This window comes from Phyllobates terribilis, unplaced genomic scaffold (assembly GCF_046119375.1).
Source record: "Phyllobates terribilis strain yellow unplaced genomic scaffold, ASM4611937v1 Scaffold_2__4_contigs__length_985480577, whole genome shotgun sequence".
Taxonomy (NCBI): domain Eukaryota; kingdom Metazoa; phylum Chordata; class Amphibia; order Anura; family Dendrobatidae; genus Phyllobates; species Phyllobates terribilis.
In genome coordinates this window covers 537,090,168-537,105,136 of record NW_027362762.1, presented here as the reverse complement: position 1 = coordinate 537,105,136, position 14,969 = coordinate 537,090,168, and the positions used below count along the sequence as shown (strand labels likewise).

At 42.9% G+C, this 14,969-nt stretch overlaps 1 protein-coding gene across 9 annotated transcripts in view; it reads left to right on the top strand.

Moving 5' to 3' along the window:
• The window catches only part of FGR (FGR proto-oncogene, Src family tyrosine kinase), a 594,030-nt gene extending 579,343 nt beyond the window's left edge, over positions 1–14,687 (top strand). For all 9 annotated transcript variants that reach the window (XM_073666196.1, XM_073666199.1, XM_073666200.1 and 6 more), the window contains 3 exons: positions 9,400–9,553; positions 9,927–10,058; positions 12,177–14,687. In XM_073666196.1, the coding sequence (XP_073522297.1) occupies positions 9,400–9,553; positions 9,927–10,058; positions 12,177–12,385 (495 nt within the window). In that variant the 3' untranslated portion in view covers positions 12,386–14,687. The remainder of the gene's footprint in view (positions 1–9,399; positions 9,554–9,926; positions 10,059–12,176) is intronic.
• Positions 14,688–14,969: the final 282 nt, after the last annotated feature.

The following is a 14,969-nucleotide window of genomic DNA, read 5'->3' as shown; positions in this document are numbered from 1 at the left end:
ATAGCATCTTTGACTTTTCTTTTACTTTTGACATACCCCCAAAATCCTTTTTTATTGCTTTTGACATCTCTTGCAAGCCTTAATTCATTGTCAGCTTTAGCTAACCTGATACGTGCCCTGCAGGATCTGAAGACTGCATTATAATCTTCTTTAGATATGCCTCCCTCTTTCCATTTAATAAACATTTCTTTCTTTCTTTTTAGCATGTGTTTAAGTTCTGTGTTCATCCATCCTGGTTTCCTTAAATGCTTCCCATTCTTCCTACTTTTCGGGATTGTTAACGATTGTGCTTTGAGAATCTCATTTTTAAAAATTTCCCATCCTTCCTGGACATTTTTGTCCTTAAGGACATCCAGCCATTGGATCCCTCCTATTCTCTTTCTGAGTCTCTTAAAATCTGCCTTTCTAAAATCTAACCTTGAAGTTTGAGTCTTCACATGTCTTCCTCCTCTAGTTATCCAAAATTCTATAATAGCATGATCGCTGCCTCCTAGGGTCCCAGCCACCTTTACCTCCTCAACCATTTCCTCCCTGTTTATAAGGATTAGATCCAAAGTAGCAGATCCCCTTGTTTTCTCCCCTACCTTTTGGAAGATAAAGTTGTCAGCAAGAGAGGATAAGAATTTGCTTGACCTGTTAGTTTTACTTGAGAGAGATTCCCAACAAATGTCTGGATAGTTATCAAAGAGCCCCCTTATTTGTTTTATAAAAAGACCACAGAACAAAAACCCGTTTGGCGTGGCCGAAGACGTGGTCCAACACCTGGAACACTTATGCCCTGTAGCCATGCCCAGGGCCTACGTTGAGGGTTTTCAGGCGGGTCCCTCATGCTGCTTATGTTACACCTTCATCAGTGAAATGGACACCTGGTGACGGGACTTACTTGTTATTGTTGTTGTAATTACTTTTGTTACTTGTTGTTACCTGTTTAAAATGCTTCAGTCCAGGAGTACTGAATTGTACTAGGGGGGAATGTGGCACCCTGCTACCACAGGTACCACAGGACCCAAAAAGGGTGCATGGATGTACTTCTCCACAAGAGGCCCTCATTACAAACAGACACCTCCACCCTTCCACCTCATACCACCAGAGGGAGCCCTGTTAGGGATATATATATGGAGGGTGGAGTTAGGCAGTCAGTCTCAGTCTCAGTCTGAGAGAGTGTGCTGGCACTGAGACCAATGAAGAAGCAGCACATCTGCTGCTGTACTGAGGGCCCCGAGTGTGGCCAAGGCAAGGAGAGAGGAGAGAGGAGTTAAGGGGGCAGAGGAGCATCTGAAGCTCACCCCAAGACACAATCTAGACACCGGGTCCGCGCCTGCAGGGTTCTCTACACCCAGCAGGGTCAACCGGCATACCAGGAGGCTTCCAGACCCCTGGTCATCCTGAAGCTACCATCAATTACAGGACTAGGAACCACGAAAGCCCCAGCGTCCAGGGATAGTGGTTGCCAGAGAAAAGTCCTACTACCAAGCAGTCAGGTGAGAGAGCAAAACAACATAGAAGCTAGGCCAAGTTCCAGGCTGGCCAGAAGCTTAGAGAGAGGAAGACACGGACAGGAAGCCTACAACCCGCTCACTGGGGAGAGTCCTGAAGTGCACCCTTCCTCTTAAGTACCCTGGACCCTACCTGCCGTTACACCAGTAAAGGTACTGAAGCGAATCCCCTGTGTGCGTGTCCGTCATTCCCCCTAACCCAACCAGGCCCGACCAGACCTCTCACCTGCATCCCTTCCATCAACCCTGCCCCGGGGGCCCGCTCCACCTGTGGGGAGCAGAAACATCCCAGCTACTATCCCATCACCCCCGGAGGTCTGCAGCAGCGTCGGTATTCATTACCGGGAACCACAGGTGGCGTCACGAGACAAACTGTTAACAAAAACCCCCTTTTAAAGAGTGACCCCAGAGGACGGGCCCGGGAGCCGACTGCCGTGACATCCCACAGAAGGTCAAGGCCCGGGTACCAAGTAATCCCCTATATTCCCCCTGGGCGAGTCAGATACCTTCATATGTAAAAGACACAGGAGATTTCTTAAATATCTTGCAGGAGATTGAATGGCAGGATGACTGGTCGTTGGTATCCCTGGACATTGAAAGCCTGTACACGCGCATCCCACAGCTTGCAGGTGTACATGCTATTGGTAGAATTTTGGAAAAGCTGGCAAAGAAATGAGCCATATAGACTTTGTTAAAAATAGTCTTATGCTTGTACTCACTCACAACGCTTTCTAATTTGGGAACATATGGTACACCCAAACGACGGGTACCGCGATGGGTACGCCCGTCGCTTGCACCTTCACTGATTTATTTTTAGCAGTCTTGGAAGAAACGTTTATGTTGAGTGGGGAAAACCCTTATCTGAGGTACATTAAAGCATACCATAGATATGTTGATGACATTTTCTTGGTATGGCCTGGGACAAGAGTGCAATTTGAAGAGTTTGGGACATTTCTCAATTTAGGGAACATATAAAATATGAGGTTCATTTCTACTTTTGGGGGTCATGAGTTAGATTTCCTAGACATGCATGTGTCCATCCAGGAAGGTATTATTGTAACAGAATCGTTTCGTAAACACACCGCCACTAATATGCTATTACATTTCAACAGCTATCATCCACACCACTCAAAACGTGGCCTGCCTTATAGTCAATTTTTAAGGCTTCGAAAAATTAATAATTCTAATAAAAAATTTGAAGAACAATCAGATGGCCTGTCAAAAAGATTTATAGATAGAGGTTACCCTACTCATGAAGTCAATCTGGCCCGTAATAAAGTTAATAAAAAACCTCAAAAAGAACTATTAAAAGGACAAAAAAGCTGTCCAAAAAAAGAAGATCAAAAATTCATCCTTACTTTCAAATGTAATCCTATGTCTGATATAATTAAAAGAGCTATTAGTAATAATTGGCACCTCCTGGACAGTGACAAAGATTTGGCTGAGAGTGCCAGCAGAAAACCAATTGTTTCCTATAGATGTAGTCGCAATCTAGGAGATATCCTGGTGCACAATAGATTTTCAGACGACTACCCAAATTGGTTAGAAAGTGGTACCCCTAAGGGGAATTTTAAATGTGGACATTGCTCTTTTTTGTAAATTTCACAGAATTAATAAGTCTTTTAGAATTGGACCTTTAACACATACAGTCAAAGACTTTATTTCTTGTAGAACGAATTATGTTGTCTACATAATTACATGTCCCTGCCAGTTTTTTTTATATTGGTAAAACTATCAGACCATTATTTATTCGTTTTAGGGAACATTATAATTCCATTGTGTCAAAAAAGGGTTCCTCCAGATTAATACAGCATATTTCTGAATATCATAATGCCGATCCGAATATGTTACGTTTTGCAGGGTTAGACCATGTCAGATCGCCAAAAGGAGGAGACTGTAATAGATTATTATTGCAACATGAGGCTAGATGGATACCAAATTCGGAAGCCCAGGGGCCATTAGGGTTGAATGAGAAGGTGGATCTTTCAGTTTTCTTATGATACTGCTATATATTTTGTTTTTTTACTTTGCGATACTATTTCAGCTTAATGGTGGAAATTGTTTTTATGCATGTTGCTAAGTTTTAATTTATTCACATATGTGTCTATAATGGTTTAAAAGGAAGTGAACAGGTGTGTCACTTACTTTGGACCCGTTGAAGCGCCGGAAGGCAGCATAACGGCCGTCGTCCTTTTTTCCTCTCCCCCACACACCCTTCGGGGTCTCAGTCCGATGCCGCACGCTTACATGTCCCGCACACAAAAATAAAGGAACGTTTTAAGAAGACTGGGTGAATGCTACCTTTATTTCTATCTTTTGCTGAAGTTGAATTTTTCTTGGATGTGCACCACTGCTCCAGTCTTGAAGCACGCAGTCTGAGGTGATTCCATGTGATTTATTCCTGAAAAGCAATGTGGTGCTGTGATGTTTCTCTTGCATTGAAATGGCCAGGGGCATGACACCTCCAACAGAGGATACCCAGCTGTGATTCAGCGGCCTCCTGGGACTTTGGACGCCCACCCAGTGAGGATTTAGTCCCCTTCTTTTGGGACCAATCCCCCCTTTGGGAACCCCAGAAAGGTGACCTAACCCCTGCTTGACCACTCAGGGAACCCTCTACCACCCGGTACCTTTCCACTAGGCCCACTAGGTCATCAGCATTTTGGGGATCTCCCTGGGCAACCCAGGACTGAATCGGCTTCGGCAGAGAGTGGACAAACCGATCCATGACCACTCTCTCGACCATCTGGGCTGGGGAACAAGTCTCTGGCTGCAGCCAATTCTGGACTAGGCTCAGAAGGTCAAACGTTTGTGACCGGGGAGATTTGTCCCTGTGGAAGTCCTACAGGTGGACTCATTGTGCCCTGACTGCCAGGGTTACGCTCATCTGCGCGAGGATTTCAGCCTTAAGTTTGCTATACTTCATATCGTTTTGCAGGGCCAAATCAAAGTACGCCTTCTGTGGTTCCCCGGTCAGATATGGTGCTAGAACCTCCATCCACTGCTCCGGTGGTAGTCTCTCACGGTTTGCCACCCTTTCAAACACGGCCAGGAACGCCTCGATGTCATCCCCCGGAGTCATCTTTTTGCAACACCCCTCTCACGGTTTTCCTCACCTGGGTCTCGTCACTTCGGCTTGGAGGTGGGATGGTTGCCCTGCCATGGATCACCTCGAATAGGAGCTCCATCTGCTGCTTGTGCTGCTGTTGCTGCATCTGCTGTTGCCGCTGCTGTTGCCGCTGCTATTGCCACTGCAGCTGTTGATGCTGCTGGAGATTAGCCTGCAACAGTTGCTTTATCAGCTCCTCCATGCTGCCGGACGACCCTTGCTGGCTGGCGGCCTTCACCCAGGACATATACGGTTTCCTGTAGCAGTCACACTGCCCCTTGGGATTCGTGTTTCTAGCACCAATTGTAAGGTTTGGTACTCACTCGGCTGCGGGTGAGGCACAGGAAGCGTTTTCATTAGAGTATCCAGGCTGGTTTATTTTGATAGCATAAACTGCTCATGAAACAAACACAAAAACCGCCTTTTTCTGGTACAAAAAGATATAACAGAACAAAACTCAAAATAACAAATCCATACAGCACGGCCTCAGCCGTTTAAATAAAGTGCATTTCTCTGCCTCCAGCAGAGTGTGAGCAGCACCTTGCAAAACACACAGACAGACTGGGACAGACTCAGCTGCCTTAAATCAGGATCAGGACATTTCAAGACCTGGACTGGAGGTAAGTGAGCAGCTGATCCCACCCAGCTCTTTCAGCTGCTGGTAAAACCCGGCCCTATAATCAGGGCCCATAACTACCTTTCAGCACTATGTGTGCTGGAGCCTGCTTCTCCGGGTCCTACATCATCGAAGCTTGACACCTCAGGGACACTTACCTCCCGTCCACAACCTGTCCAGCTGCAACCTTACAGTGCATTTTTGTTTAATTGGTATTTTGAGTTATCCTTGTATGTCCTCCCTTGTCAGTCTGGTTTGTGTATATTCATGCACTATTATGCCCCACTTCCCCGGGTAGGGTAGGGGGGCAGATATAGGGCTGATTCAGGATTTCAGCAAGATACGTGATACGCGTCTTTATCATCAGAAGTAATCTGGGGAGCAGGGATAGCTAGGGTGCCTCTGGTGTTAGGGACAGGGAAGGAGCCCCTGGCCCCGAGAAATCCGACAACAGAGTGAAAACTGATATTCTGCCGTATTAGATCAGAAAAAAAAGGTGGACAGTGGTGTGAGCAGCCTCTTCTTACCTCAGCACCGCTGCTGTCTGCAATATTAAATCAGAAAGACGTGGTGGACAGCAGTGTGAGCAGTCAATATTTCAGTACCGTTGATACTTTCAGTATTAGTGCAGAATATCCACAGGGATAGCATCTTACTATACATTAAGCGAAGATTGGATTTTTCAACTGCACATGACTATAGGCACCTGTCCTAACATTTTAAGGGCAGGTTTCTTTAATTATACAGTGACTACCTCATTGGACAAAACAATTCTGATTTGCTAATTAAAGGTATTTAGGAAAATCTTTATATATTTTCCTTAGTTATTTTTTTCTCTCTTCCTGGAGAACCCCTTTAAAGTCCCAGAAATCAAAAGTCCATTTCCAAAAGAAAAAAAAAATACTATAGAAGAAATCTAGGCTTTTCTTTTACATCCTTGTTATACCCTTACAACTGTTGTGCTTTTGTGGTTTTGCTAATGCTAAGCGCTGCATTTGTAGAATTCACGGTCATGTCACGTTCAGTCACTCTGTTCATATGTTCCGGTTGTTATGATGTGGAATTCAACAACAACTGATACACTTTATGCCAGGCTGCCTTATTTCTGGCACAGGGTTTGGTGAGGGTTATATAAGAGCTATCTTGTTAAGGCATTGGTAACAAAATCACTCCATCTCTCTATATGTTTAAAGAAGCTGAAGCATTAGGCCATTTATAATCTCTTCATCAATTTACCGAAGATGAGGGTTTAAGACTTCACAAATATACAGATGTTCATTACGCTGGCAGCATGCGTCCCTGTTCATGCTAACAACTACCAGGCTGCTAATTACAGGGTTCCAGGGACACAGCCAGGAAACATTTTACGCTGTTGCTAGCCAGTCGATCCGGGCTGGTGTACATGGAGACTGTTGGACTTCCGCATCTGGATTAAGCTCAGTTATGATTCTCCTGGGATTCAATATGCAGAAATGAGAGTTTCTTAGTCCAAAGAAACTGAAATTCACTGAGCCTAGATTAAATATTGCTGATATTTAGGCTCATATATTAGATTCAATTTCCAAAAAAAATTTCTGTGTGAGAATAAAGGCATTACTGTGTTTCTAGAAATGCAAAATGAATAAATGAGAGTGGTGTGAAATTTATTGTAGTTACGGTGATAATACCAAACAACCAGTCCGTAATATGGTGCTTAATAGTAAACCATATTTTGTGCAATATTCTAGTTAGTATTGTTATATATTGGTGTTGTGTTTACTGTGCTCCTAACAAGAATCACAACAACAGTACTTTGAATGGGGAATGCGGTCGGAAATATGGCAACCTGATGGGGCTGCAGTTTTATACCTTTTGCGGCCTCTGCGGTCTGATGGTGACTCAATGGAAATGCACTTCTGCGTTCACTACACTCGGCACACAGCTTTGTAACTGCTTACATCTATATAGAAAGATTTGCTTTTGAAAATAAAGAACCTCCCTAGACACTTGATAAGGCAAATATGGAAAGAAAAAGAAAGTAAAAATTAACTTACCCATAGATGGGAATATAACTGGAAACCAATATTACTGGGTTTTTAGGGAAATGACCAGAGTATCTGACAATGTAGTAAAGGAGGCCTGCTCAGTAAAGGTATCTGAAGTGACAACTTGATCTGTGTATAAACTTTTATGACTTTCTGACTTCCCCGACTGCTGGTAAAAAATGGATTCTGTAATCGGTGTTTCATTCCTTCGTTACGCATATTGGATTTCAGTATTTGGACTGTATAAACTGGGCAGCATTCTGTGGTAGTTTGTATTGAAAGTAGTTGCTTAAGGTTGAATGTTATGCTGGTGTGATTTTTAATGTGCCTGAGCCAAATAAAAAAAGTTCTGTTCTGTATATATAGTTGAAGTTTTGAGGTTTAAATCTGCAGGCTATCTAGAGCCACTGCCATATTGGTACATTTCGACATTGATTTAACCCTTCAGCTCTTTCTCCTCCTTTCCCTTCACTGGCCATAATTTCTTGTTCAACAACTCCGGGCTATACGTACCTATGTGTTATAACACTTGCCAATTATTGCAGTAATGCTACTTCTATAGACTGTGACAGGGTCACTGGCAAGGTACTGGAGGGAAGATATGTAGCACTGAGATTGTTAGCTGCAGTAGTATAAACATAGAGGAAATGTTCCAGCGCACGGAGTGTAGAGAGGGGTTAATCAGCCATGTTTAGTGCTAGGGTGATTAAACACATGCAGAAAGGGAGGAGGTCAGAGCCAGCCTTTCAGAGCATTTGGTGTGGGGTGGGTCTAGATGCACAAGCTCTGGAGGGGTTTTGTCATGTGAAGGAAAGCTAAACTTTGGGTTGTTTGTTCCTGAAGCGAGCGGTTACCCGTAGCAACAAGGACTGTGCCATACGTCATGTTTTGTTTTCCTGTTAGGCTGGGGAGGCCTTGTTTGTTTTGCTAATGACGCGCCCCTTGGGCCGTGGGGTCCTCGGCAGCCGGGCCTATGGATGCTGGTGGGGGATATGTCACAGTGGCTGGCCCGGTCCGTGACCCAGGGCGGTCAGTCAAAAAAAAAAGGGATTTGTTAAATGTTCGATAAAATAAATACACAGTTCGTGACGCCACCTGTGGTACCTGGTAATGATTACCAGCACTGCTTCAGACCTCCGGGGGTGTTGGGATGGCAGCTGAGGTGTTTCTGCTCCCCACAGGTGGAGCAGGCCCCCGGGGCAGGGATGGTGTGCAGGGATGCAGGAAAGAGGGGACCCAGCCGGGTCAAAGGAAGAACAGACACGTACACGGGAGTTCACTTCAGTACCGTTACTGATGATGGCAGTCAGGTACGGTCCAGGGTACTTGTAGGTGGTGCGCACTTCTGGTCTTGCTCCCCAGTGAGCGGGTGTAACGCCTCCTTGTCTGAACCTTCCTGTCTCTCTCCCTGGAGCTTTTGACCTGCCTGGAACAGGGTCTAGCTTCCTTGATGCTTCTCTCACCCGTTTTGCTTCGCGGCAAGGGCTTTCCCTTGGTTACCACTATTCCTGGACGCTGGAGCCTTCGTGGTACCTAGTCCTCTAAATGTGCGGTATTCGCGGGTGGACCGAGGGATATAAAATCCTCCTCGGTATGCCGGATTCCCTACTTGTCATAAAGATCCCAATAGGCACGGGCCCGGTGCCCGGCTTGCAGCTAGGACGAACCTTCTATGGTCCCTCTGTCCCAGATGGCTCTACTCCTCTCTTCTGCCTTCTGGCCCACTCTAGGCCCTCACCGGCCAGGCTAGCCCGCAGCCTGGGGCCTAGCCTGGCCTTCAGCCACACAGTCTGCAGCCTGCTCTCTCTGGGTCTCTGCACAACTTCACACTAAACTTCACTGCACTGAGAGCTCCCTGGCTAAAACTCCACCCCCAGTATCTGCATACTTGTCAGGGCTCCATCTAGTGGACTTGGGTGGAGATGTCTGCATGTAGTGAGGCCACTAGGGTGAAGTCTATCCATGCACCCCTCTGGGATCTGTGGCACCAGTGCGCAGCAGGGCGCCACACTAACATTGCCGTGGTTTATGCAGTACTCTTAATAAACCACAGAAGAGTTAAAGGGACAGTGTTCCTGTGTGTACCTCTATGTGCAGCCGAGTGAACTGATCTATCACAAGACTTATATAAACATTGCATCTCTACTCTTTTAGGTAGCGTCCGGTATGGCATATATTGAAAGAATGAACTATATTCATCGTGATCTCAGAGCTGCCAATATTCTTGTGGATAACAACTTGATCTGTAAGGTAGCAGATTTTGGCCTTGCTCGGCTCATTGAAGACAATGAGTACACAGCTCGACAAGGTAATTGTAATTAAAAGACATAAAAGGAATTTATAAGATAGAGTATTATATGTAGCAGTGTAATTAACTTATATTTGCTAATTTATTCTGGGCACTAGTTTAAGATTTTATGAGGTGATACTGCATTGTATGGGGCTGTGATCATTCTTTTGGATGACAGTGGATAACACGGAATTAAGTCAGCAAAAACCAAGATTTGGCATTTAATAATAACCTATGCTGAATTATATAAGTAAAACTTCTTGTCACGTGCCCACTAATTGAAATAGTAGAAAAAAATATTGCTGTATTAAAAAGCCATTTCCTCATTCTGCATCATGTCACAAGCCCCTTAACATTTCATGACTGTATCTACGTTATGTCATTATAACAGGTGCCAAGTTTCCCATCAAATGGACAGCTCCTGAGGCTGCAATGTATGGAAGATTCACAATTAAATCTGATGTCTGGTCATTTGGAATCCTTGTGTGTGAGCTGGTGACGAAGGGAAGAATTCCGTATCCAGGTGCAAAAACTCTGCTAGGCAACCGAATCTGGGGAGCGTCGTGTGCCATAACAACACACAGCGGACTCAGACCACGTATTTATACGCACATCTACACACAAATTCATTGTTGCAAAATAGCGCAATTTTCAACCACGTGGAAAAACAGTATTCCTTGGGAATGTATCATCAGGAAATGATCTATCGCTCAAATCAGCTTCTATGTTAAATGTATTTTTCTCCTTATTTTTCATTTTTCCTATCATCTATACAAAATATAAAACTAAAAAATGTTGCAAATTTTACACTGTCCACTAAACCTAACACTATACTCCTAGTTCCTGTTCTGTGCTGGAAGCTGCATGGACATAGGCTGGAATAGACGGACTTACTGATGTGTACAGGAGAGCTTGCTAAGAATATTCTGATATGGGCAAAGGTCATTGTGAAGAGAGGGGAGATCGGCTGTCACATCATCTACTGTCAATGGGGCATCCTGTATTATCTACTGGTCATTTTAATTCCTGTCTGTCATGATACTGAGACGACTGTGAAGTCATCTGTATAGAATAGGAAACTAGTTTTAGGCTTAGTGGCGAGTGTGAAAATTGCACAATTTGGATTTATTGTTAGTTAACATGTGATACGGAATTTTTTATTTTTTTAAGGAAATTTGTCACCGGGTTTTTGCTACCCCATATGAGAGCAGCATGATGTAGGGACAGACCCAGATTCCAGTAATGTATCACAAACTTTACTGGATACTGCAATTTTGATTAAAACCACCTATTTTATCTGCTGCAGTTCTAGCAGTTCTCTGAATGCTGAGCCACACCACTTATTGGCAGCTTTCGGTAGACACTGTGCATAGGCAGAAAGCTGCCAATCAGTGGTGGAGGTGGGATTATACAGAGCTTTTGAATATGGAGGAATACATGGTAGCAGGTTTACTAGTCCTCTAGTATTAATCTCCTGCAGGTAAAAGGGATTTTCTCAAAACTACACCAAGCTGACCAGTTAGGCTATGTGCCCACGATGCAGAAATGCTGCATATTTTTTACGCTTCTCCCTGGCAGGAAAAACGTATGCGTTTTTTACATGTGTTTTTCCCGCCAGGTAGAAGCGTTTGTCAAGCATCTTTGCATGCATTTCTGCATGCGGGTTATCAAGCGCTTTTCCAAGCGATTTTAGCATCACTTGGAAAAGTGCTTGACAACTTGTTCACACTAAATAAATCCATGCAACCGGCATGGTTTTATAGTAATGTGACCAAGTTAGTTAAAAAAAAGAATAAGAATGGTAAAAAATAAAAAATAAAGTTTATACTCACCTTCCGTTGTCCTCCAGGTGTTTTCTCTGCTGCGTCCGGTGTGTTGGGCGGCTCGCGCTGTTCTGAAGGACCTGTAGTGACGTCATTGAGCCATGTGATGGGTCACATGACTCAGTGACGTCATGGCAGGGCCTTCACAACACCGCGACCCATACAGCAGACCAGACGGAGGGGAGAAAACACCGGGAGGACATCGGAAGGTAAGTATAAACTTTATTTTTTATTTTAAATTCTTTTTTTTACAGTTTCTATGGTACCCAGGTCTGGATGAGAGTCTCCTCTCCTCCAGACTTGGGTACCATCCGCACATAGAAACGCATAATATCCTTGTGTACAAATGTACTGACACGGATATTATGCGTTTCAATGCAAGTCAATGGCGGCAATTACGCTGCGTGTCCGCAAAATTAATGAACATGCTGCAGATTTTTGAGTGCAGCATAAACGCTGCGGAAAAATCCGCAGCATGGGCATTGACATTGCGGCTTGTCATTGTGGACCATGGGGGGCGGATTACCAAGCATTTCCCAAGCGTTTATGCTGCGGAAATTCTGCAGCATATACGCTTGTAAAACGCTACGTGGGCACATACCCTAAGTGACACATCGAGGGAATGAGGGACTCAGATTAGCTAGCAATAACCTGGTGAAAGACTCCTTTTAAATTATTTTAACACAAAATTCTGACTACAAGACTGGTTCACTTTCTGATGTAACTTTTCTTTAATAAGCACCATTTTATATATCTTAGTTTTCAGGTTATTATTTAGATATACAAATCTTTTCCATTGTCTTTTTTCTCCATACTAGGTATGAGTAATAGAGAAGTATTGGAGCAAGTGGAAAGAGGGTACCGCATGCCATGTCCTTCAGGTTGCCCCCCATCTCTTCATGACCTTATGTTACAGTGCTGGAAGGGTGATCCTGAGGAACGTCCAACATTTGAGTACTTGCAGTCGTTTTTGGAAGATTACTTTACAGCTACAGAGCCACAGTATCAGCCTGGGGACAATATCTAAAGTTTATTATGATGATAACAAGAAACATGAATAAAATATGTCACTGAAGAGATTATAAACTCCAAAAACATGTTGAAAGGCCTAACAGTGTGGTCCTAAGTTGCGTTCAACTCACTATGGCATCAGTATACAAATCAACACCTGCGAGAAAAAAGCAGTGGAGGACCAAAGTTGATCTTCATTTCATGAATATATTAAAAAATGCGTTAAAAAACATCAGCCAACATAAATATAGAACAGTAGTCAAGCAAAAAAAAGTACAGTTAAAACTGGTATTATGTACAAATTGCAATAAAATAATAAAATGCTGCAAAAGGCAGGACAAACAATCAGTGGAGGTCTAACAGATTATCTCACCTGCCATACCCAATGCATGTTTCATCAAAGGTTTCATCTGATGAGAGGAGCATTGATTGTGGTGGTTGAACTCTGGTAGTTATTAAATGCATATTTAGTTTTACTTATTTTTGCAGTTTTATTACATCATTTATTTTAGATGCTTAGTGCAACATTTTAATATTTTATCTAAACTTGTGCTTTTTGCACGTTGATCGGCTTTCTTCCTATGTTGACTACCACAAATATGTTATACCAGTCATTACAGTACATTGGTTGCGCACACACTGATTCTTTTATTTGAAATAATGAGGAAATAGTTTTTAACTTTGGTTTTGCCCATCTTTTCTGTTTTTTTTTCATATGTGTTGAAACTATGAATAGAATTATTAGTCAATGTGCAGTCAGCCTGCCATATTACAGTCATGGCCAAAAGTGTTGGTACCCTTGAAATTGTTTCAGAAAATGACGTATTTCTCCCATAAAATGATTGCAATTACACATGTTTTGCTATACACATGTTTATTTACTTTGTGTGTATTGGAACAACACAAAAAATCAGAGAAAAAAGACACATTGGACATAATCTACACTAAGCATGTAGAACAGAACGAGGAGAAGAGAATTGACTTAGAACTTGAGAACCAAAATTATTGAAAAATATCAATTATCTGAAGGTTACAAGTACATATCCAGAGATCTTGATGTTCCTTTGTCCACGGTGCGCAACATAATTAAGAAGGTTACAACCCACAGCACTATAGTTAATCTCCATGAATGTAGACGGCACAGAAAAATTGATGAAAGGTTGCAACGCATGATAGTCTGAATGGTGGATAAGCAGCCCCAATCAAGTTCCAAAGAAATTCAAGCTGTCCTGCAGGCTCATGGTGCATCAGTGTCAGCATGAACTATGTGTCAACATTTGATTGAAATTAAACGATATGACAGGAGACCCAGTAGGTCCCCACTGCTGATGCAGAGACATAAAAAAGCTAGACTGCAGTTTGTCAAAATGTATGTGAGTAAACCAAAATCCTTCTGGGAAAGAATCTTGCGGACAGAAGAGACCAAGATAGAACTTTTTTGCTAAAGCACATCATTCTACTCTTTACTGAAAACGGAATGAGGCCTACAAAGAAAAGAACACAGTGCCTACAGTTAAATATGGTGGAGGTTATGGGGTTGTTTTGCTGCCTCTGGCACTGGGTGCCTTGACTATGTGCAAGGCATCATGAAATCTCAAGATTACCAAAGAATTTTGAGTCTCAATGTAGTGCCCAATGCCAGAAAGCTGGTTTTGTATCCTTGGTCCTGGGTCTTCCAGCAGGACAATGACCCCAAAAATACTTCAAGACTCACCCAGAAATGGATGGAAACAAAGCGTGTGAAAGTTCTGAATCCCACTGAACACCTGTGAAGAGATATCTTAAAATTGCTGTTGGGAGAAGGCACCCTTCAAATAAGAGAGACCTGGAGCAGTTTTCAAAAGAAGAGTGGTCCAAAATTCCAATTGAGAGCTGTAAGAAGGTTGTTGATGGTTATAGGATGCAATTGATTGCAGTTAATTATTCCAAAGGGCTTGGAACTAAATATTAAGTTGAGTGTCAACAATTTTGTCCAGCCCATTTTTGAGGTTTTGTGTGAAAATATGTCCAATTTGCCTTTTTTTCTCAGTTTTTTGTGTTGTCCCAATACACACAAAGGAAATAAACATGTGTAATTGCAATAATTTTGGGGGAGAAATAGTTCATTTTCTGGAACAATTCAAGGGTGCCGACACTTTCGGCCAAAACTGTAAATATATTGATATGGAGGAATTTCACACATGTCATGTCTGACTTATTCTACGTTCTGCAAGTCTTCTTGGTTTTATAATAATTGTGAAAAGATACATATTAAGATAACCTTGCACATCCAATGTCATACCATTGCATGCATTAAATACAATTTCAATTAAATAAAAGGTAGAATGTGTCAAATTGTTACATGCCTTAAAATAAATATGAATTGCCATTTTGCTTGGCTTGAACCACAAGTTTGCAGTCACATAAAATTTTGGCCCTATGTTTGATGTTTGGTCAAGCAAAATGCTTACTGAACATCTGACTACCTTTATAAAGGCCTTTCATACAGGTTGAGAACAGGCCAAACATGGATTTAAGGGAGCCCTCGTTCCTGATCAATTGCTCATTTCAGAGCTTTTTGATCTGATTAAGGGTGCCTGTATCTTCACTAAAGTAGAACT